Source organism: Rhinolophus sinicus, linkage group LG02, assembly GCF_036562045.2.
Source record: "Rhinolophus sinicus isolate RSC01 linkage group LG02, ASM3656204v1, whole genome shotgun sequence".
Classification (NCBI taxonomy): domain Eukaryota; kingdom Metazoa; phylum Chordata; class Mammalia; order Chiroptera; family Rhinolophidae; genus Rhinolophus; species Rhinolophus sinicus.
Window position 1 is genome coordinate 189,911,518 of NC_133752.1, and position 22,648 is coordinate 189,934,165.

General features: G+C 57.5%; 1 protein-coding gene across 3 annotated transcripts in view; it reads left to right on the forward strand.

Annotated features, from left to right (window-relative positions):
• The window catches only part of TOM1 (target of myb1 membrane trafficking protein), a 34,133-nt gene extending 11,960 nt beyond the window's left edge, over nt 1-22,173 (forward strand). The window contains exons 2-16 of one of the 3 annotated variants that reach the window (XM_074326278.1): nt 75-159; nt 3,352-3,430; nt 4,359-4,508; nt 4,834-4,968; nt 5,076-5,222; nt 7,746-7,862; nt 10,210-10,343; nt 12,158-12,191; nt 12,563-12,656; nt 13,322-13,442; nt 15,837-15,912; nt 18,720-18,773; nt 20,188-20,247; nt 21,153-21,192; nt 21,279-22,173. In XM_074326278.1, coding sequence (XP_074182379.1) covers nt 75-159; nt 3,352-3,430; nt 4,359-4,508; nt 4,834-4,968; nt 5,076-5,222; nt 7,746-7,862; nt 10,210-10,343; nt 12,158-12,191; nt 12,563-12,656; nt 13,322-13,442; nt 15,837-15,912; nt 18,720-18,773; nt 20,188-20,247; nt 21,153-21,192; nt 21,279-21,433 — 1,481 coding nt within the window. In that variant the 3' untranslated portion in view covers nt 21,434-22,173. The remainder of the gene's footprint in view (nt 1-74; nt 160-3,351; nt 3,431-4,358; nt 4,509-4,833; nt 4,969-5,075; nt 5,223-7,745; nt 7,863-10,209; nt 10,344-12,157; nt 12,192-12,562; nt 12,657-13,321; nt 13,443-15,836; nt 15,913-18,719; nt 18,774-20,187; nt 20,248-21,152; nt 21,193-21,278) is intronic. The other 2 variants (XM_074326279.1, XM_074326280.1) reach the window with 2 other exon arrangements.
• Nucleotides 22,174-22,648: the final 475 nt, after the last annotated feature.

Here is a 22,648-nt window from a genome sequence, read left to right on the forward strand (position 1 = left end):
GTCCCCACCCCACCATGTGAGTTTGTCATCGGGGACACCACACACCTTTGTGACTTGTGGTTTTTTCTCCTCAGAGAAAGCTACAGATGGCTCCCTGCACAGCGAGGATTGGGCCCTCAACATGGAGATCTGTGACATCATCAACGAGACGGAGGAAGGGTAAGCGGGCACAGTGGGGACGGCCACCTGCAGCGCAGCGTTGACCGCTGCGCCCTGCCTCCTGCCAGGGGCCCCCGTCCCCGGTCCCACTGCTTCTGCACAAAATCCAGGCCCTGCTTGGGGTCTTCAGGGTCAGGAGGGTCTGCAGAGGTTGTCTGAGCCCCACCCCACGCAGCAATGTGGCATTTTAAACATTTTGGAACCAAGATCCTGTCTTACCCTCTCACTAGATGCATGAGAAGCCCAGAGATGCCAGGTGCGCAGCTGGCCAGCGGGCCCCGGGTGCTGCCAGCCCACGCAGCCTCACGGCAGAAGTGCCGCCAGCCGATCTTCCTAGAACATCAGCGAGGCAGCCTCTTCCTAGGACAAGTCCAGCTTGCGACCTTTAGGATGAGGAAGCGGCCCTAAGCACACTTCTGCGTCCCGTAGGCTGGAATGTGTGTTAGGGACTCCCAGCTTTTCTCAGTGAGCAAGAACAGACTTTCATTTCCTTAAGATTTGAAATCAGCAGGGAGGGTTGGGGGTCACGGGGAGGGCAGTGAAAGTGAAGCAGAACTGAGAGGCTGATCAGTTGGCCTTTGCCAAGCGCTTCCGGTGCACGGTTCACGGTGTCCTGCTCATGCCGAGGAGTCCTGCCAAGGCACTGACGTGACATGGGGGCGGCGTCACCTCCCTGGCTCCTGGTCTCTGGCTAGCCCTCCCTGACCAGCTAGCTGTGTGACCTTGCGCAAGTCACTACCTCTCCAAGTCTTTCTCCTCCAAGGCCAAGCTCCTTTCCGGCCGTCCAGTCATATGCCCAGGGCCCTGCAGTGAGCAGACTGGGGATGCTGGCTCCACTGGCCTTCTCAGGAAAACTCCAGGATGGGTGGGGAGGGTTGTGCTGACCACAGCCAGCGGGACATGCAGCCCGCCGACACCTCTATTCTGGAAAGTCAGGATCGGCGGTTGGAGCGGGATCTCATTTCCCTCCTTTTTCATGGAGATGACCCCATTGGCCTGCGAGGGGTCCTTTCAGCCAGGCAGTGCTTTGCATGTAGAGGGGCAGGCGGGAAGCAGGTAGCAGGCAGGGAGCATCCAGCCCAGAGCCCCAGGGAGGCTGTGGGGGTCGGCGTCACACAGCCAAGGCCAAGTCGGGGACACAGTGGCTGCTGGTGCCTCCCATTGTCCCTCAGCCAGGCCTCTAGACCCATGTGCTTGCCCAGGCGCTAGGAGAGACGCTATACCTATGTCTGGACTCATAAGCATGATGGGAGGGCCACCCAGAGAAAAGGCAGGAGGCAGGAAACGTCGTGGAACCTATGACAAGGCCTGGGTCTTCATGAACATCGAGGCTGAAAGTCACCGCTGGGTCCTTGGAGAGGCAAGGCGCCATCTGTCTCCCTTGTAGACTTTGGCAGAACTGGGGCTCCGACTCCCTGAGGCGCGTGCTGTGGCTTTGAGCAGCTCCTGTGCTTCAGGCACTTCACGCGGCTCTAGGGAACCAGCAGTGAGCAGAGCAGACGTGACCCAGGCCTCTCTAAGCTTGTCGTCGAAACTTTCGTCTGTTGTCCACGCCCCCTGGGTTGTGGTCTTCTTGGCACCCATGTTGTACCCCTTCCTAGCAGAGTACGAGGCACACAGGCGGCCCACAGCAGTGGCACACAAGCCAGAATCCCTGGGTTCCTATGCTGTGGCCTTCTCCGGGCCACTCTCTAAGAGGTGGACACAAGTCCCTTTGAAGCTGAAGTGGCCCCAGGTGAGCAGCCCGTCCAGGAGCAGAAACCAGCTTCCCCCAGAACGAGCCCCGAGGGTGAGGAGCTGTCCCAGGGCCCTGAGTTGAAAACAGCTCCCACACTTCTAGGACGGGGCCCCTCCCCTGCGTGTCCTCTCCATCGCAGCCCCAACGTGGGGTCTGTCCCCAGGAGGGCTTTCCTGCCTCCTCCTCTTCTGTTGGGGGACCCACGTCAGGGTTCCTCACTCTCCTGACTTGTCCTTGGAGGTCAGCACTGACAGGCAGACAGACGCCTGGTCAGAGAGCAGGACAGGCCCCGGCAGCCACCTGCTGGCCTAAGATGTTGGCCCCGGCGGAGCAAGGTGTCCAATAGGATGCCGCCCCTGCCCTCCGGGAGGCGCCAGTTAGTGCCCTGTGGCAGCACATGCCAGGGAGATGGAGGACTAGGAAAGCGTCGTGGGCGAGGACATGGAAGTTGGGGGGCCACAAAGCCTTAAAGCAAGAGCAGTCGGTCGAGGCAACATGGATTTCACCTGTACGGGGCTGGGGGCAGGGGCAGGCGTGAGGCGTGGGGATGGCAGTGGAGTAACGATGGGACAGGGAGAACAGGCTGTCACCAAGGCCTTCGGGCCCCCTGTGCACTTAGGTGCATCCACCCTCCCTGCCACGTTTCAGGCCCTCGCTCCACCGCCCCCACGCTCGGTGTGGCCATGTATCAGTTCCTCCTCACCCAGGACCCTGCCCCAGGCTCTTGCCTCCACCTTAACCACTTCCCCTGCTCTGCCAGCTGGTGCCATCTCCACTGTCATGCTCAGCTGTCATGCCACCTCCTCAGAGAAGATTTCCCTGGCCCGCTGCCCCCGTCCCACGCCTATTCACTCTTACCGTAGGACCCGCTTAGTTCCCTCATTTATGCCCATCTCCCTGGAGCATGTGACCTTTGAAAGCAGGGCTGTGTGGTCTTGTTCCCCTGTATGTCCCCAGCACCCCACGTGGTGCCAGCACATGTGGGTACTTAAAAGACTTGAGTGGAAGAACGGATGGGTAGAGGAACCTGGCCAGGATGGGGCAATAGGACTCTGTGCCCACCTGTTATTGGTTCATATTAAACTTCAGTCTGTATACGAAGCCCGTGAGGCCTGGTAAGCACGCAGATCCCCTGAGAGTTTGGTTCACAGGGCCAAGTCAGAGCCTGGGGTTCTGCATTTTTAACAAACACTCATACCTCCCCCATAAGGTATTCTGGTGCACACACATTGGGAATCCCTGCCAAGTATTCATGATCTACTGGGAGGACTTTGGTGGGGCAGGTGGTGTGATTAGAACCTGATACCCAGAAAACAGAGGGGACCCAGGGAGAATGGTTAATAAGAGCCATTCCCTTTTCCCAGAGCCCCCTGATCTTAGACAAGCAGCCCCCCCCCCCGTGTCAGAGAAGGGGGCCCCATGCCTCAGCCAATCCTTCCTTTTGTCCTGCCCAGTCCCAAAGATGCCTTTCGAGCAATAAAGAAGAGAATCGTGGGGAATAAGAACTTCCACGAGGTGATGCTGGCTCTCACGGTGAGTGTCCTGTCTGTCCGTCTGTCCATGGACAGCCTCCATGGACAGGCACCATGGGGCTTCTCTTCCAAGGGCTGGGAAGGAAAGGTCCGTGGGCAAAGCGCCGTCCTCTCTATACTGCTGGAAGACACGGAGTGGCAAGAAGGGCCATTTGGAAAGACGTTCTCTCCAACCTGCTGGCATGGGGAGCTGGCACACTGAGGCCCCCATCCCTCCAGAACCAGTCGTGGAGAACTCAGGCCAGAGGGGCTGCTGGGTAATACAGACACTCAGTGAACCCAAGCTTCTCAGGGGCCAGAAAGCCTGGCAGGCCAGGTTGCGTTCTGATTGGCACTTGGACGCCCTGAAAAATGAACACAAAACAAATGCCAGTGGCTGAGGACAGTCTTTGCCCACAATAGGACAGGCCAGGTGTGAGTGGGCATTCTGGCTGTCAGGGTGGGTTTGGCTGGGGAGTGGGGACGAGAGCATTCTGTCCCAGCGTCCCCCACAGCACATTATATCCAGGTAAATGCGGCTGCACTGAAAAGCGAGTTCTCCTGCCAGGAACAGGAATAAGGAGTGGAGAGGGGAGGAGAGCAGCTTTTCCTTCAGCTGCAGGGTCACCATTTGATTGAAAGTTCTCTTTGGTTTCTACCCAGAGAGCCACCTCCCCTCCAGGCTGTATTCAGCTCAGAAACAGCATCAGGACAGGGTTCTGTGGGCACTGAGGCCACTCAGCGAGGGACCTCTCACCAGCACACCGCCCTCTGCCCCCTCCAACCCCCTCCCCAGTAACAGGGCCCCGCGCCCCAGCGTCGTCCCTGCTTGTCCATGTTCCAGGGTCTCATCTCAGGCGCCCTCTGGGACATAAGTGGAGTGTGAGCATGGGGGGCCTGGGCGCTCCCCTTCCTCTCACTGGTGCTCACGGGTGCCTCACGGCCTCCAGGTCTTGGAAACCTGCGTCAAAAACTGCGGGCATCGCTTCCACGTGCTGGTTGCCAGCCAGGACTTCGTGGAGGGCGTGCTGGTGAGGACCATCCTGCCCAAGAACAACCCGCCCGCCAGCGTGCATGACAAGGTGCTCAACCTCATCCAGGTGAGCGACAGGTGGGGCGGGTGGGGAGCTCAGTGCCAGCTTCCTTCCCTGGCACAGAGCTCTGGGCCTGGCCAGGGAGAAAGATGCTGTGCCACTGCTGCTCTTTCTCTGTTGGCTTCAATCTGCTGCTCGTCTGGGGCCACCTCACCTGTCTGCTGACTGGACATTCTGAGTGTGGGCCTTGCGATGGGGTGGGCTGTCTGCGTGATGTAGTCAAAGGACCCGAAAGTCGGAGACGGGTCTCTGCTCTCGCGGGGGCGGGTTGGGCGTTTCCAAGAGCACCATGAGCCGTGGTTATCAGCCGTGTCCCCTTGTTCCCTCTCAGTCCTGGGCCGACGCGTTCCGCAGCTCGCCCGACTTGACGGGTGTGGTCGCCGTCTACGAGGACCTGCGCAGGAAGGGCCTGGACTTCCCAATGACCGACCTCGACATGCTGTCGCCCATCCACACACCCCAGAGGGTGAGGAGATGCACCGGGGCAGCGGGTGGGGGAGGCAGGAGTGCTCACCAGAGAGGTTTCTGCAGCTATTTCCCGTCACCCCTGACTTCCAGTTGTTTGCTCTCTAGACTGTTTTCAGCTCGGAGGCACCATCAGGACAGAATTCGGTGGGCACTGACGCCAGCCACCAAGCGGACTCGAGCCTGCACACGGCCCCTCTGCCCACCCCAGCCACTCTATCCAGCGACACACCCATAGCACCAACCCCTGAGCAGGTAAACAAGCCTGGGTCAGAGCCACGAGGTGCAGGACGGTGGGTCTGGCCCCTCCCTCACATCATGGAGGGGCTCCTGTCATTTGTGGGGACTCCCTTCAGTCCTCACAGCAGCCCCACAGGTGTGTGTTACTCTTCCTGTTTGGGAGATGAAGCTGAAAGGGAGAAATTCACTTGCCCAGAACCACACAGCTCATCAGAGACAGAGCTGGGATTCAAGCTCAAGTCAGTCTGACTCCAAGCAGGCTCTGTCCTGGGCCTCGGCTGTTCTCCAAACCGTGTGCTCCAGGGAGCCCCTTGGGAAGCACCAGGAAAGGGAAGCGCCCAGAGCGTAGCCCGGCAACCATAGCAGCTCCACCTTCTCCGGATGGCGCATACGATTTCATCTGAACAGAGGTTCTGGCTAAAAACAGTTTTAAGACATCCACGCACAAAATAATTTTGAAAACCCGTTCACTGCTTCCTGACGCTTCATGCGAAGCCCCAAGAAGATGTGAGGCTCAGTGTAAGCTGCTCAGGGGCAGAGCCGGGCAGAGCTTTCCCAGGGCCCTGGGAGTGGCTGTGAATGATTACCTTTCTCCTGGGCAGCCCCCTAGCTTGGCCCCTGTCCTTCAGTTGCTTCCTCCTAAAGCTGGAGGCGAGGTGACCCACCTGTTGGCCCTGGGCAATGTGTGGCATATGGAAGCTGATCCCCCTACAAGGGATGTCCGCAGCCAGGGTGCTCCATCATTTTAGACTTGGCTCCTGGGGTCTGGGTCAAAGCCTTGCATTGTTAGGGTGCCCACTTCTGAGGTGTTTTACACCCTTCAGACCCATCACATCAGCTAAGTATAACAGCTTAGCTGCTAAAAGTGCTGGTGAGATACACAGGTACACGATGGAAACAAAAGTGAAACTTGACTTTCCAGAGTGTACCCGCTGATCCTCCCGTACGGTATCGTCTGGATGTTTATAAATAAGTCAACTCACCGACAGCCTTTAACACCCTAACCTATTTGAAGAGAAACTCCTATACTTTGATACCTTCCAGCAAGTCATAAAATCACCTCCCAGAGTTACAGATATTCTTAGAAACGTTTTCCTAACTGGACAAGTAATTAAAGGTACATAACAATTGTAAAATCACCCTGTGATCCAAAATATATCTATCTTGGTTGTAATTTTAACCACTTTGCCTGAAGTCTAGCATGTCCATGGATTCAGACTCTGAGTATATCCAGTGGAAGAAGGTTCTTACTAAACAAAACTGAGTAGTCTTTGTTTAATTTCAGAGTCCCCTTTTGTCTCCTGGGACATGTTAAGATTTTCAAACATGCAGTGATGTAACTCCCAGACTCCGTTGTAATTGGGTCCCATCTGACCTGGACACGCTGGGTTTGTGATCAGTAATTTTTCCACTCACTTATACCAAGAGTGTTCATTAAATGGGCCAAATGTATCAAACGTTTTTCGAGTTTTGGAAGGTGTCAGTGGACCATCGTGGACGCACTGCCTGTGTCTGCCCTCCCACATCTTCACCTGTAAAGGCTGGGGGTAATGATAGGTGCCTCATAAGGCTGTGGTCAGGCTTAGGTAGCAATATACGTAAAATGCTGGGTACTTAGTAGCTGCTGTCACAGGCAACATGAATTTATATAGCAACACTCATTCTGAAGTCAGCGCAGTCACACAATTGAGACTGAGCCTTTCCTAAGATGTGAGCCACTCACTACTAGACCCATGAGATATTCCCAATCACAGGCTCCTTCAGCCAGATGAACTTGGGGGCTCCGATGCTGATCCCTTCTTGGATCCACAGTGTACAGTGTTCACAAGGAGACTAAGTGCCCCGCAGAGCCCCACAGCGGGAGACACTGGCCTTCTACCACCTCGCCTGTGCAACTGCGATTCCCCAGGCCAAGGCTTGGACCCTTTGATCACTGAAAGCCTGCTAACGTCCCTTGAACAATTATTGTATCTGAGTTGCATACTCCAGTGAGGGGTACTGGGACTCATCCTTGGAAGAGCTTGGGACCCCAAAACAGATTAGGGGGCACAGACCAGGAACAAGACAAAACCCTAGGGGAGGAGAGAGGGTGAAGTCCTGTCATCCTAGGGAACAGGGTAAGATCCCACCCCCCGAGGAGGGAATCGGGCCTGCTGACTCCCTCCGCTCCCCTTGGGGGACTGCCCTCCGGGACCTCATTAGCTGCCCTTGGACCGAGGAGATGCTGGAGCCTTCTGGCTGTGCTCTGTGGTGCACTCACCCTCTGCTTCTTTCCCTTTGGCCTCTCACTCCACCAGGCTTCCCAGTTCGGACATGGTAACGGTAGGTAATGCCTCTGTGAGGGGGGCCTGTGGGAGTCAGGGCAAGCCCACTACGGGCCTCTTAGTGCAGGGCTGTGCCCGGGAGCCGAGAGAGGGTGCTAGAAGGTCAGCGCCTCCCGGCACCACACACAGGGCTGGCAGCACCAGGCTCTGGCCCTGCGAGCGGCAACAGCTCCCACCTGTGGCCTCTCTCACCACGCCCAACCGTGTGTTTCAGATTGGGAAGCTGCGCAGCGAGCTGGAGATGGTGAGTGGGAACGTGAGGGTGATGTCAGAGATGCTGACGGAGCTGGTGCCCACCCAGGCAGAGCCTGCAGACCTGGAGCTGCTACAGGTGAGCACACAGCCTCCCCCCAGGTGACTTCTTGCTCATTTGCCTACACACGTTTCTTCCCCACCCACACTACAGTTTTCATGCTTACTCGGAACTGCTTGGTCACCGTGGGAGATGTTAAACCAGGGACCTTGCACTCCATCAGACTGGAATTCAGGGCTTTACAGCTTTCTGGTTTGAACAGAGTAGCCCCTCTGCCTCAGTTTCCTCATCTGTAAGATGACTCTAATAATCACCTTCATGGTCAAGTTTGACATGAGAATTAAGTAAGGTTTTGCCCACCGTGTGCCTGGTTCAGAGTAAGATCCCAATAAACGGTATTGAGAAAAAGCTGGAAGGTGAGACTTCCACCTTTCAGAATACGGAGCTTAGCACGCAGGTGTGACAGGTGTGAGAGCAGTGCTGGTTTTGAAATGATAGCGGCTGAGCTCGGGAGTTGAGGCAAGTGGGAGCTGTGAACTTCAATCCTGTGTGTCACGCGATATTCCCACAGTCCCGTCCCTAACTTGGGGGGGCAGGCACTGGAACAGAAGTGCTAAGTTTGGGGAAAGGCACCTACTCCCCAACACACTCCCACCATGGAGATCATAGAGGTTCCGAGAAAGCTGGGGGACCCCAAGGCCCACGAGTCACCGGTCCCCTGAAGGGATGGAGTGCTTGGTGTGGTTGTCTCATTTTGTGTCGGTCTCCCGCAGGCCTCAAACTCCTTCAGAACAGGGCTGTGTTGTCCCCATCCCTGTGTCCCTGTGCCTAACCCAGCTGACAGTGTACTTGTTCAGGGGTCTTTACCTTCAGATGGGAGTGAAACCAGAGTCTCGGAGTTTAAGGAACACATGAATATGAATATTACATGAGGGTTTATGAGAGGAGCTTGGGTGAGAGAGGAGACAGCAGGACGGCTGTAGTGCAGTTAATCTGGTATGTCCCGAGCCAGGGCCATGCGGGTGTGAGTGATTGCTGGAGCCAGCAGGAGAGGTTGACACAGGACCGGCTCACATGCTTTCAGCACTTCCCATGTGCCAGGCTCTGATGTGGATGCTTGTTAAACATTCACTCACTTAATCCTCACCTTCTCCTATGAGGTAGATACTCTTATCCCCATTTTCCAGGTCAGCAAACTGAGGCAAGGAGAGGTCATGTAGTGTGCCCAGGGTCATATGGCTGGTAAGCCACAGAGCTGGCATTTGAACCCAGGGGCCTGTTTCCCACTGCTGCTCTTCTGCTCTTGAGAAGGCAAGCAAGTGGGAACAAAGCCATACGTGGGAAGAAGAGAAGGAAGTTCCGCTTGCTGTTGAAAGTCCTCAGGCCCACCGTGCCCCTCGGTAAAGGCTCATAAGGACATCTCAGGAGAAGAAGACCTCCTCTAGGAGGGGGTAGGTAACAAAACATGTCCAGAAAAGAACCAGAATCACTCCTGGGGCAGGGCCTAGTCCTAAGGATGCCTCCAGGAGAAAAGAGCTGGTGTTAGCCAGTCATCCGTGCCTGGCAACTGTCTGGACCTCAAGACCATGACCCAGGCAGGCACCTGTGGGTACCTGGTGGTGAGGACCCGAAAAAAGAAATACTCAGTCCTTCCAATGAAAAACTTACAATGCTGTGGCTTTCAATTGTTTTCCCCAAACAAATTTAATTACACAACACTTACTAATTAAAAGTCAGTCAGTGACATGGCGACTAAATGCAGTGTGGGATCCTGGAAGAGAAAAAGGGCATTTGTGGAAAAACTGGTGAAACCTGAATAAAGTCTGTAGTTTAGTTAATCGCATGTCTTGGTTTTGAGAAATGCCAGCCTAAGGAGAAGCTGGACGGAGGGTTTACAGGAACTCTCTGTAGTCTTGGCAGCTTTTCTATAAGTTCAAAATTATTCCAAAATAAAAGTTTTGAAAAAGAAATAAGTCGGTGAAAATTTATGAGACAAAAATTCAGAATTGGGGTTTGTGGATAATAGTTGGAGTCATTCTGTTTATTTTTTAATATTTTGGTTACAAAAAAAACAACAACCCAGTATACCCGGAGAAGTTGCCGTGCGTTTAGCCAGCCACCTGGAAGTTTCGGATGGCAGCAGGAACGTTCTTCTGAAGTCTGCACAGAGCCGAGTTCCGCCAGCAGCACTGTGTAACGTGCTGGGTGTCTCCTGTGTGGTGAAAGTCAGTGTGTAACACTTCGGAGAAAAAGTCAGAGGCTTGCTTGCAGAACCCCCAAAGCTCTTCTGTGCAGCTTGAGGTCCAGCCTGGAAACCTCTCCATCCTCCCAGGCACACCCACAGGCCAGAGCCCAGGGCCCGTCCGTTAGAGGCGACCTCACTCTGGGCCAGTGGCCACAGTCGCCTCCCTTCCTCCCTTGGCAGGAGCTGCACCGGACGTGCCGAGCCATGCAGCAGCGCGTCCTGGAGCTAATTCCCCGCATCGCCAATGAGCAGCTGACAGAGGAGCTGCTCATCGTCAACGACAATCTCAACAACGTGTTCCTGCGTCACGAACGGTAGCCCACCTCTTCCCCCGGCATGTGGCCAACTGCCCTCCCCTTCTCCCTTCCCTTCCCCCGTTCTAAGCGCCTCTCACCAGCTGACCCTCTCGCGTCTCCCTTTCAAACACCAGGCCGGCCAGCCAGTGCCTGTGTCCCCACCTGTCTTCCTCCAGGGTGGGCATGCATGCCCAGCCTTCTACCACTCTCATCTCCTTGCCAGTTAGCCCTGCACCTGTGTCCCTGTAGCCAGCCCCCAGAGATGGCAGCGGTGGTGGCTGAGAGTGTGGGCCCACAGCCAGACAGGCCTGGTCTGTCCTTGCTCACTTCACTACTGCTTGGCTCGGGGGCCTTGGACCGCTTACTTGACTTAATTAGGGCTCATTGACTGCAGGCTATACAAAACACTTCTGGCTGACTTCAGCAGGAAAAGATTAGGAGAATAGCCTCTATTAGATGGATCGCTCCTAGAATGCAAAGAAGAGTGAAACCGTGACTATTCCTCCCAACAGAGCAGGAAGGACAGACCCCATGGCGGCTCTGAGGCCTTAGGGACAGAAACCGCTGGCCCACGTCCCCAGGGTGTTGCCGTCAATAAATGTGTCCAAATGCTGGCTCACCTTGTATCGCCCTGTTCAGGAGTCAGCTCTGCAACAGAAACTCTGATTGATTCAGCTTTGTGCCTGGCAGTTGGGAGAGAGAGGGTGGCACCTTAGTGGCAGCCCCACCGGGATCACAGGAAATGGGGCAAGAGCAGTTCCCCAAAGGAGCGCTTAGGTGCTCTTACAATCAAAGAGAGAAAGGGGTGCTGGGCCTGCAGGAATGACACGTCCCCCACACTCTCACATCTGTAAAATGGGGCTCGTGGTGGTACCTGCCGTGTAGGGTCACTGGGAGTCCACGTAGTAATGCCTGTAAAACGCTGAGCACTGGGTGTCCGGGACACCAGCTGTTCCAGCCTCCTCTGCCCCATGTTCATTTCATATCTTTATCCATCAACAGACATTCTCTGAGTGATTCTAAATCAGTTGAGAGCGTGGTGGGGCTGCTGCAGGCCACCTCCGCCCCGCCTCTCCTGCTCAGTGGCCCAGTGGAAAAAGAGTCCCCTCCTTGCCATTTCAGGGTGTGGGCTGTGAGGTGACTGGAACCCCTATGATACCCACTGTCATCAGACCTGGCATTTGCCTGGGGCTTTCCCGTCTACAGTTACTCAGTCTATTCACTTGATCTTCACATCTGGGAGGCAGGTCCCACTGTCACCCTCTTTTTAATAGCCAGGAGACTGAAGTTCAGAAGTGATCTAATTTACCCACAGTCACAGTTAACAAGTGGCAGGGCCAAGACTCGAACAGACCCCAGACCAGGTCTCGATCCCCTCCCCGCCTCCTGGCCTGTCTGAGGGAGGTCTCGTGGCTCCGTGCAGAGTAAGGATGTGTGTCTTTTGTAGGCACTTCAGAGAGCCACTGGTGCACGTACTAATACACAGGCATTTACTGACGGAGTTTCATAAAACAGTGCTTACCTTTACCGTGTGCTGTGCATTCCCATTTTCTCTCCTGGTCTATTCTTACTCATTTGCCTACTGCTAGTCATGACTAGAGTGGCCAGGTAATTGAAAATCCAAATTGGGAGGGTTTTGCAAGTGAAAGAGAGGTACTGTTAATTATCCCCTGGGGACAGCAGGCCTCAACTGGGTCTGTCCAGGACAAACAAGATGTGTTGTCACCCTAACTGACCCACCCATTGAATTTGAGCCCTGCAGTGTGAAAAGTTCTGCCTGGAGGGCCCTCTCTCAGTCTGTCTTCTTAATGCCATTCTTTTTTGTCCTGCAGGTTTGAGCGGTTCAGAACCGGCCAGACTGCCAAGGTAAATGGCTTCTTTCCAGTGACTAGATCATGCAGTGCTGACAGGCAGAAGGAGAGCTGTCCTCACCTTCCTCCCCGCCCCTAGATATCCTGAATAGGATGCCCGTTCTTCTCTCGGCTCCTAGAGAAGTCCCCTTCTCACTTTTGTCACTGTCCCTTTAAGGCTGTGCTAATGCCCAGGGGTCTTCCCACCCTCCCAGAGGGAGCAGAGCTAGAGGCCAAGGGGAGGAAAACAAACTCCTAAATTATAGCTGCCAGGGCCCTGGTGACAGCTTCTTGGGCAGAGAGTGCAGGTGCCAGAGCTTCGGGCAGCAGGGCATGAGGCTGCAGGCAGGGAGGATGATGGTGGCGTCCCCCTTTCCGCCCCCCCAGGCCCCGAGTGAGGCGGAGGCGGCCACGGACCTGATCGACATGGGCCCTGAGTCAGCAGCCACTGGCGGCCTGTCGTCCCAGTTGGCAGGAATGAGTAAGTGTGGGGCACCCCTGCCGTTCTGCGGGTGCCCTCCTGTTACACGGTTGGAGCTGGGGCACCACCAGCAGAACCTCAGCCCAGACCCCACCTCACCCCAGTGTCCCAAGCTGACTCTTGCTACAAGATGGAGCGCCCAGGGCAAAACACATGCCCCACAACTGCTGGGCCCTCTCCAACCTCAGAAATCCCACTGTTCTGAGATTGGCCCTCGACACTGAATTCTCCATGGCCTGACTCATCTGGGTGAGCTTGGGCAAGTCACTTGAACATCCTGTGTCCCTGTTTCCTCCTCTGTCATGGGCAAGAATGGGCTTTTTCACAGGACTGAGTCAGCTCATGCATGAACCTGGCTTAGACTAGTGCCGGGCCCAGAGTCTACTCCTAATACGTGTTCGCAAATGCAGGCGTCTCACCGTCCTTGGTTTTAATGTTATTGACTGCCTGCTTCATGCGAAGCCCTAGGAAATAATTCCGAGAGGAAGTGACTGCCCACAGTCCCTCTGCCAGCAAGTGGCCTGCCCCAGCCATGCGTCCCATCCTGTCTCCACCCCACCCGTGCTGCTTATCCAGACGCAGCCCTGGGTCTGGCAGGGAGCAGCTCGGCCAGGGCATGTACAAGGGTGGCCAGGTGGACTCATGTGGCCTTTCTGTCCCTGCAGACCTGGGCTCCAGCAGTGTGAGGGCTGGCCTGCAGTCTCTGGAGACTTCCGGCAGGCTGGAAGACGAGTTTGACATGTTTGCGCTGACGCGGGGCAGCTCACTGGCTGACCAACGGAAAGAGTGAGTGGCCTGGCCCCACCCTGGCCCCTGCAGTTTGGATCGCTCCCTGTCAGAAGACAGCCTCTCTCCAGGTCCCTGAACCTGGCTTGTTGGTGGGCACACCGTGTGGAAAAGCACACAGCCCCCTGCGCACACCCGCTCATGATGGCCGAATTCCTCCCCCAAAGTCAATCCCGCATGGCCTGGAGAGCCGTGGGGCCAGGTGGCAGACCGCTGCCCCGCAGGCAGGGCTGGATGCAGATCGCCTGTAGGATGATGCCCGCTGTGTGCCAGAATCTTGCATAGTCTGATCAGATGAGGAAACAGGCATGGAGAGGCTGGGTCATTTGCCCCAGGTCAGGCAGCTAAGTGACTCGCTAGGTTGGGAGGCCAGGGCCGTCTGGTTCCAAAACAGTGTCTCCAGTCCAACCCAGGTCCCCACTGCACTGTACACTGTGCGCCAAGCCCTCTGGGAGGCAGGGAGGTCCCTGATAAGTCCTCAGGGGCTTGGCCAGGTGTTTCTGTTGTTCCATAGCCATCCTAATCTCCAGAGAAGTCCCTGTTGCCGCACTCGGTCTGCCCACTCCGTACCAGAGCCAGGGTTCTGTCCTTCATGGAGATAATATCAGCAGTCTGGGTACATGGCCAAGTGTCCACCAGGGCCAGCCCCTTGCTCAGCTCCCCATGACGGGCTCCGGTCAGGTGTGTCAGAGAAGCAGCCCCTTGCTTATGACCCCAAGGTTGAGCCGCGGGCAGCCATGATGGATAGCCAAGGAAAGCTCTGGATTAAGGGACCTTTCCAGTAGACCCCTCCCCAACCCCAACCCCCCCAGCTCCCTAGTGGTCATTTTGGTGTCTTTGGGAACTGTCAGTAGACCTCCAAAAGGCCAGAGATACCCTCTCCACACCAGCAAATCTAGGTGTCGCCCACCCAGGTCCATGGGTTGCCCACAGCCCTGCCCCCTGGCCATAGCCAGATCTGAGCTGTGAGCGGCATCATTAGCCTGAGGCAGAGTGTGTGCTCCCATGGCCAGGTGCTCAGGGACAGCGGCTCGCGGTTGCCATGGAGTTAGGGGCCCTGTGAGTCTGCTGTGCAGGCGGAAGCTGATGAGTCCCGTGGGACCTGCAGCCAGGAGGGTGACCGCCCGTGTAGGCCCCAGCAGGCAGCACACCGGCCACGCCGGAGAGCCCCTGGCTCCTGGCTCAGCTCAGCTCACCAGCCTGGCTGAGGTTTGCTGTTGCAAAAGGAGTTGTCACTCCTTTGGGGAGCAAGGCCCTGAGGGACAGAGAAAAGCACACTGCTCTCCAGGGCCTGCGCCTGGGGGAGAGGGATGTGCACGCAGACCCCTGCCGTGCAGCAGTGAGTGCTGTCCTCCAAGGGCCTGCACAGTGCGTGGGGTCATCAGGATGGCCGCTCCGGGCCAGTGGAACAGCACTTACAAAGGCTGGGGGGCAGGGGAGAGCATGAGACACCAGGGCGAAGCAGCTGTGCTGAGACATACCCCGTACCTTCCGGGTCATGGGATCTCCTACGGGCACACGCCTCCACACACACCGCCCCCCTGGGGTTGGTTTCCACCACAGCAGAAAGCACCCTGCATGGCCAGGAATGTGCCCCAGCTTGAAGTTCCTCTTTCCTTTGTACTCCTGCCTGGCCGCCCCTCCCTTATGCTTCAGCTGCAGTGTCTAGCCCTGGTCACCTGACTCCTCACCTTGCCCTGTGCCCTGGGACTCTGGAATCCTCCCAGGCCTTTTCTGTCTACCTGGTACCTGGGCCACGCCTCCCTCCCACCTGTGCCGGCTCTACCTGCGCTCGCAGGGAAGCTGGCTCGTTGTCCATCGCGCCGCTGAGACTGGGAAGCTGGGGGAGGTCTCCGTGGGTGAGCCTCGCAAGCTGGCGCCTGACCCGGCAGTCTGCCCGTTTTCAGCAGCGGGATGGAATTTCCCATTCAAATGCAACTTGACACAGAACCACAATTTGTAAAATTACCAAATGGGAGCTGCTCAAGAAAGGGTCTGTAGATAGGAATTCTCCGTGAGCATAGAGTCATTGGTGCTGTTTCTCATCCCAGGAGTTTAGCCAAATCTGATGATACCGTAGCCGCTGGCGATCTTGTTCTTTGGCCATCAACACCCTCCCTCACTCCTCCAGCCTTGCTGCTGCCTGTCATGCAGTCACACCGGATTGCAATTCCCAGAGGCAGGAAGGGACACCTTTCCAGCACTGCAGGCAGGCCTGAGGGCTCAGAGTTGGAGCCTTCTGGGGGCCTGAGCCGCCCCGCCCAGGCACAACCTAAGTTCATGCGGGATGTGAGGCCAGCTTGTCCCCAACCACGGCCTCCATCCTCACGTCAGCTGGCATGCCTGGTACGGCAAGGGCAGCATCTAACAGCCATGGTGGCCTCTGCATTTCAGGGTAAAATATGAAGCCCCCCAAGCTACAGACGGCCTGGCTGGAGCCCTGGATGCCCGACAGCAGAGCACCGGAGCGGTAAGCAGAGGGCCCTGCTGCCACCCAGGGACCCGTCCAGAAGGAAGGCCAGGGAATGCGTGCCTCCCAGTCCCCCCATGTGCCAGGCACTGGCTTGGCACGTCCACCGCCCTTTCCTCGTTTTGTTCTCCAGTTTCCCCTTTGTGGCCCGTGTGATTGTTCCCATTTCCCAGCTGCGGAAACAGAAAGGTTAACTCATCGCCCAAGTTCCCACGGCGAGAGGGTTAGAGCCAGGACGCAGCCTGAGTGTGGCCGGAGCGGAGCCCAGCAGCCGGGTTCCCAGCCAGCTCCACTTACCAGCTGTGTCCTTAAGCAGATAAGCCACCTGCCCGGCCCTCAGTTTCTTCACCTGTATACTGGGGCTTACAGTAGTGCCTACATGTTTATAATAGGATGCGTGAGAGGGTGCATTTAAGGTGCTTGGCACACAGTGAGAGCTCAGTCAATATTCTACCTCGTGGCCTCTTTTAGAGACCTGTTATTTGCAGACGTGTGGACAGAGGGGCCAAGAGAACAAGAGCTGCAGTATCAGCCCCTGCCCCCCCCCACCCCCGCAGTCCATCAGCCTTGCGATTCCTCCCAGCTCCTGGCCTGCCTTCCCACCTCCGACCCTACAACCACAGGGAGGCGGCACCGTGGGCATCATTTTAGCGCCATTTCGTTGCTGACTGTGTATTAAGTGACAGTCACGTGTCAGCACTGAGCATGCTCTGTGGGTGACCCCTCCCCCTTGGCAAGCCACGATGCTCATACCTTTGAATGTGTTTCTAGATGCCTGTCAAGCAGTGAGAATTTTTGTGCCAGGAAGTGCCCAGAGTAGCTCCTTGGGAGGTGGTTAGAAACAGCAGGACCCGGGGTTGGAGAGGCAGGAGCAAGGAAGTGGCTGGCAGAGGAGAGGGTTGGTGACAGCACAGGCTTCTGAGGCCAGGGTGTGACTGGCCGGTGGGAGACGAAGCCTGAGGGGCAGCAGCGACCAAAGGGCCTGAGGGCAGCTGGGAGGGCTATGGGTTTGATTTTGTGTGAGGTAGAAGCAGTGGATAGTTTTGAGCAGAGGGGGACGTTTATCTGACTTTTCATTTTAGAAGGATCCAGCGTAGAAGCTGGGAGAGCAGTTAGGAGGCTGTGGAAGCCACCCAGTCTACTGGGGTTGGGGGGAGGCAGGGGGTGTCCCAGCCAACCCCCAGTGACGTCCCCAGCATCTCAGAGGTCATTCCCTCGGAAGTCATTCCCAAGTCAGAACAGGGCAAGGCCTGGAACACTGGGGGCATCACAGTGAGGGGATCAGGCATCCCCTGTGTGCGCTGTGTGACCTGCCACCCACAGAGCGCACTGACATGTGTCTCCGAGCGTCCCCTCATTTTTCTTCGTAAGCAGTCGTTCGTCACACCTGCGCTCTGTGCCAGGCCTGTGCTGAGTGCTCTGCGTGCCCCCTTACCGAGTCGTCACACAGACCTTAAGGCGTGTTACTGCCGCCTTCACAGAGGAGCAGACAGTCCCAGGGAGAGGTTAAGTGAGACAACAGAGTAACCTCCTGAGCATGGCACCTGGCACGTGGTGAAGTATTTCATCTTCGCAGCACTGCTGTGTGGTTATCCCACGTACAGAGGAGGACACCAGGCTTAGAATTGTGAGGTAATCGCCCAAGTCTGTCGGGCACTGTGCCAGTGCTGGTAACAAGGTCACCAGGTGGCCTGCAAAGCTCGAAGGAGCAGACATGAACGCTCCCTTCCTCTGCTGTTCCTTCTCCAATGGCCGTCATTCTGGCCGCAGACACTCTGTAAGCCTGCGGAAAGCACTTCCCGCTCGGGCCCCTGGCCTCTGGTGGGCAGCAGTCCCAGCCAACCCCTTCCTGTTGCAGACGAGGGAGCTGTAGCCCAGAGATGGGTGTCACTTGCCCAGGGGTACACAGCAACTCAGGGGCATGACGAGAACTAGATGCCCGGTCTCCTGGCTCCCACACCGCCGTGCAGCTAGCCACAGGGAGGAAACACACTCCTCTGCTTGCAGGAAAGCAGAAACTGATACATTATGGCTCCTTCCTTTAATAACTTGAGCCATGTCAGGGACTTCCAGCAGATCAGGGTCTGACTTGCTTAAAACGGTCGGTAATCACCTGTCCCCAAGGTGCGTACGTCTGGCTGGTGGTAAGACGCTCCCACTGAACCGTCAGAATGTGATTCCAACCAGCCAAGTACAGAATGGAATCAAGTGGCAGCCAGTGTTTGCCCCCCGGTTCACAAGTCCTGAAACGTGTGGATGTGTGTGCCAGGCCCCTTGTGGGGTCTGTCCAAGGCGGGGAGGCAGTCACAGGTGATGGGTCAGGACACAGGACTCTTGTGTCCCTCTCCCAACAGTCTGCTCTGGGGTCCCAGGGAACCTCCAGTTTGCCCCTCGATAAAACATGAGGGGACTGGGTAAGCCAGTGTTTCTCGGCCTGAGATGCCCATCAGAATCCCCTGAGAGCCAGCTGGCTGGCTAAGGGCTGCCTGCTCTGCTCTCCCGGGATGGCTCAGATCCATTCTCCAGGATCTTTTCGGAAAGGAAGGAGTAGATTCGCCCAGGCCACTCAGGGCTCTGAGGGCCCAGGGCTGTTGTCCACCCCACAGTGATACCCTCTGCTGCTTTTTGTCCCCTTTCACCTGCGGTTGTGCACGCACGCGCACACACACACACACACACACACACACACACACACACAAGTAGGAGCGGGCCAGCAGACCCACTACTTCTCCCTGTTGGAGAAGGCTGCCAGCGCACCAGTGGCCCTGCCCTTCCCGCCTCCCTCAGCGTGACCCTTTCTCACCCAGATGGGAGGCGTCAGTGAGAAGAGCCTCAGTGACTGGATGGTGAGACAAGGCATGGTGAGGAGGGGCTTCCTGGAGAGCTGCGGCTGCCGCTGGCAGGGGTCCCACCCCAGGGGTGCTGTCAGAGGGAGTGGGACCAATAGACCCAGAGGAGAACAAGGGCCGCTGTGAGTGCCTGGGCAGCCAAGGGCCTCCTGGGCCCAACCCAGCACTCAGTGGGGTCCCGCTCCCTCCACTCCGGATTCCAGGGCCCCTGGGTGCGCACTTCCGGTTCCTAACTCGGAAGCAAGGCTCAGGCAGCCCCTCTGGCAGCCGAGAGGTGACGGGTTTCACCTGGTTCTGGGCTGAGTGCTGGCAGAGTTGAGAGCGAGAGGGAGCTCGTGAGGGGGCCCAGAGCACTGGGTGCCGCTGCTGCTGCTGCCGCTGCTGCTGCTGGGAAGTCAGCTCCTGCCTCTTTTCTGGGCTTCCTGCTGCCCACCGGGGGCCACAGGTGCTGGGCACAGAGCTTGGGGACTGAAATGGCTTGGTTGGAGAAAGACCACTCTCCACACTTTCCCAAAGCAGCTGACCGGTAACTAGCACTCTTGAGCATCCCCTCTGTGCCAGGCACTGTGCTGGGCTCTCTGTCCATCACGTCGTTTAATCCTCACAGCAACTTGGATGGTAGGTACTGTCATTATCCTCCCTAAAGATGGCCAAAGTGAGGTTCAGAGAAGTTAAGTAACCTGCCCAGAGTCACAGTGCACTAAGGGACTGACTCCGAAGTCTGTGCCCAGAACCTCTACTCGCCTTCTCCCCTGAGGAAGCGTTCAGAGAAGGCAGCCCCCAGCCCCTGTGCAGGAGCCTTTGTGGCCAGAGCGAAATGTCCCCATGGTTATGCACAGCCCCTGAGTCATCAGCCCGGCCTTTTCAGGTCAGCCCGGCACCTCCCTCCACTCGGCCCTTCCACCATGAAGTATGAGTCTGCAGACATGCAGGGAGACAGAACCTGGCGGCCCCTGGCCCACAGCTGTGACCCCATCCCAACCTTGGCAGCTGGCCCTCCCTGGCTCCGTGCCCCTGAGCACCTGTGCTCAGCCCCTGCCTAGGCCTGGAGCCCCACCCCCACTCTTGGTGTGTGGGAGCCGGATGCCCATTCTGTCCTCGTGACCCTGCTCCAGCTGTTAGGAGACCCCGCCCCATCCCCTGCTTAGCCCACTGGCCCTGGGTCCCCCTTGCCTACAGCCTGGCACTATGGGCAGAATTATGGACCCCAGGAAGCTGGGCAGGAGACATCTTGGAAGAGAGGCCAGGGTCTCCACCCCCAGAAGGGGGCGAGGCAGGTCCGACTGGCCCCATTTCATAAGTGAGGAGGCTCAGGGGTGGGTGACTGCCCCAGGCCACCCGTCCGGTAGACCCCTAGCTGGTGGGACCGTGGCCTTGTCGCCCAGTGTGCTGCCCTTCCCTGCCTCACCCCTTCCCTTCCTTCCAGATTCCCGTCACCCAGGCCTGCCTCATGGAGGACATCGAGCAGTGGCTGTCCACTGACGTGGTAAGTCGGGGCCACCCAGCCCAGAAGGAAAGGCTCAGGCCCACTCCTCACACGCCTGATGGGGCCCCTGTTCCTCTCATGAGGAAGTGGCTGGTCGTGGGGCAGGGTGACAAGCTAGTGGTGACAAGGGGAGCATTACTCTGGGACACCTTAGTAGCTGGAAGTGTCCCATCTGCCAGCCGCCCGCCTCGTCCTGGGCACTTCCCTTTAGAGCAGGGCCTGTGCACCGCACCCCACGCAGCTGCTGGAGCTTTCTCTTCCCCAAGCTGCCAGTGTGAGGTCCCCCTGGGTGTCGGGCTCTCCAGAGCCCTGCTGCACACCACTGAGCTCCCTGCCCCCGGGCGCCAAGAACCAAATACCTGGGCACTTCCAGGCCCAGAGGCTGCCCTCTGCAAGCCACTGTCAAGATCATGTTCCTGCCCACGGTCCCGCGAGGGTCCATGTGTTTCTGTCTGGTGGCAGAGGCTTACCCCCCCCAAGCACCCAACTTGAGCGTGCCCGGCCTCAGTCTGTGGGTGTCAGCCTTTCCACCATAGAGGTGAGTCCTTCCACCCCTCTGGACACTGGAAGGAAAAAAAGCAGCATTCATTGAGGACCCACTGGCACCACACCCCGAGCTTGGCACTCTGCCTATACTAGTCCATCTTATCTTCCCGAGAACCCCGTGAGTTTTACCAAGCAGAAAACCAAGGCTCCGAGAAGCCAGGCGGTGACACCCACGGCCCTTTGGCTCAGGAGTGGGTGGGGCCAAGGCTCAGGTCCTCGGCCCACGGAGCCTGAGTCTGGATCACTGGTTCCGCAGCCTGAGCCCTGCCCCGCCGTGTGCCCCACCGCGTGCCCCATCATGTGCCCCACCGTGTGCCCCACCGTACCCAGCTAACGTTTCCCTCCTTCTGCTTTCCCAGGGAAATGATGCGGAAGAGCCCAAGGGCGTCACCAGTGAAGGTAGTGAGGCCCTGGCCCTGCCCACCCACCCTCATCCCCCGCTCGGGCCCCAGAGCCCACCCCCAGCCTCTTTCTTGTTCCTCTAGAATTTGACAAGTTCCTGGAAGAACGGGCCAAAGTGGCTGATCGGTTGCCCAACCTCTCTAGCCCCTCAGCTGAGGGGCCCCCGGGCCCCCCTCCTGGCACTGCCTCTCGAAAGAAGACCCAGGGGAAAGATGACGACATGCTGTTTGCCTTATGAGGGGGTCTGGCACCCTGTAGCCCGAACCCCGACTGCTCCCACATCCCTTGGCTGGGGCCTCTCTCCCTGTTCAGTGTTAAAGCTGCTTTGGGGGTGACTTGTCACCCACTTCTCTCCTCCTTGAGGCTGGGCCATACTGTTTAGGGGTGTGGGGAGGCAACCAGATAAATTGGGGGAACAGGTCAGTTCTGTGCTGGGATCCTGGCCAGTCCTGCCTCCTTCTCCACCCTAATCGACCACTACGACTTTGCTGAGACCCAGAAGGCCTGGAACAGACAGGCTGGCTGCTTGGTTGCCCCAGGGTGAGTCTCCTTGCCCTGGGTGATCCTGTCCCTGGACCCCTTCTCAGAGCCCACACTGCCAGTCAAGGAGAGGCTGGAGATAGAAGCTTCTGTTGCAGCCTCTGGTCCCTTTCCCGGGCCCTGTCTCATGGAGCCTGAAGGCTCTGGCCAGCTGTTGAGGGCAGGTCATGTGGCCCTCTGCTGAGCCGCACCCTATGCAGGTACGGAGCTGCACATGGCGGGGGGGGGGGGGTGGGGACGAAAGCTCCCCAGCCCCAGGCTGCAGGGGAGGCTTCGGGGGGTGCCTGGAGCACCTGTGGCCCCCACAATCTCCTCCACTGCCTTTTTCTCCATCCTTCCTCTTCCTACTGGGCATGGGCCCACCTACCTGTTGGTCAATCCTACTGTACTGGGAGAGGTGCCTTTTGTATCCCTAATTAAAAGTAGAAAACCACCGTGCTAGCAGCGTTCAGTCTCCAGGTAGGAAGTGGCTTCTTGGTCTCAGCAGTGGCAGGGACATCTGTGGGTGGTACAGGCAGGGGCAGCAGGCTGGGCACCCAGCAACACCTCACCAGGTGCAGGCAGGTGCAGCCCCCTTGCACCTCACACCCAGGCTCCAGCCATGACTTGCTCTGCCGGGAGGCCCCATTGCTCTCCCTCTGAGTGACGCCCCTACATGCTCAGGGCACCTTCACACTGCGGTCACCCCTCAAGCCACTCCTGCCCTGCAACGGCGGCACCGCAATCACAGGATGGGAGCAGCGTGTTGGGGAAATGCTCCTGCAGAGCGGAGAGCAGCCATCCTATCTGAGCCCACGTGCCAGGCACTGAACTAGGCCATATGTGGGCTCATGGAACTGTCACGACAGCCCTGGGCGAAGTCAAGTTACCATCTCGTCTCACAGACGCCGAGTCTGGGACTTGGTCACGTAGC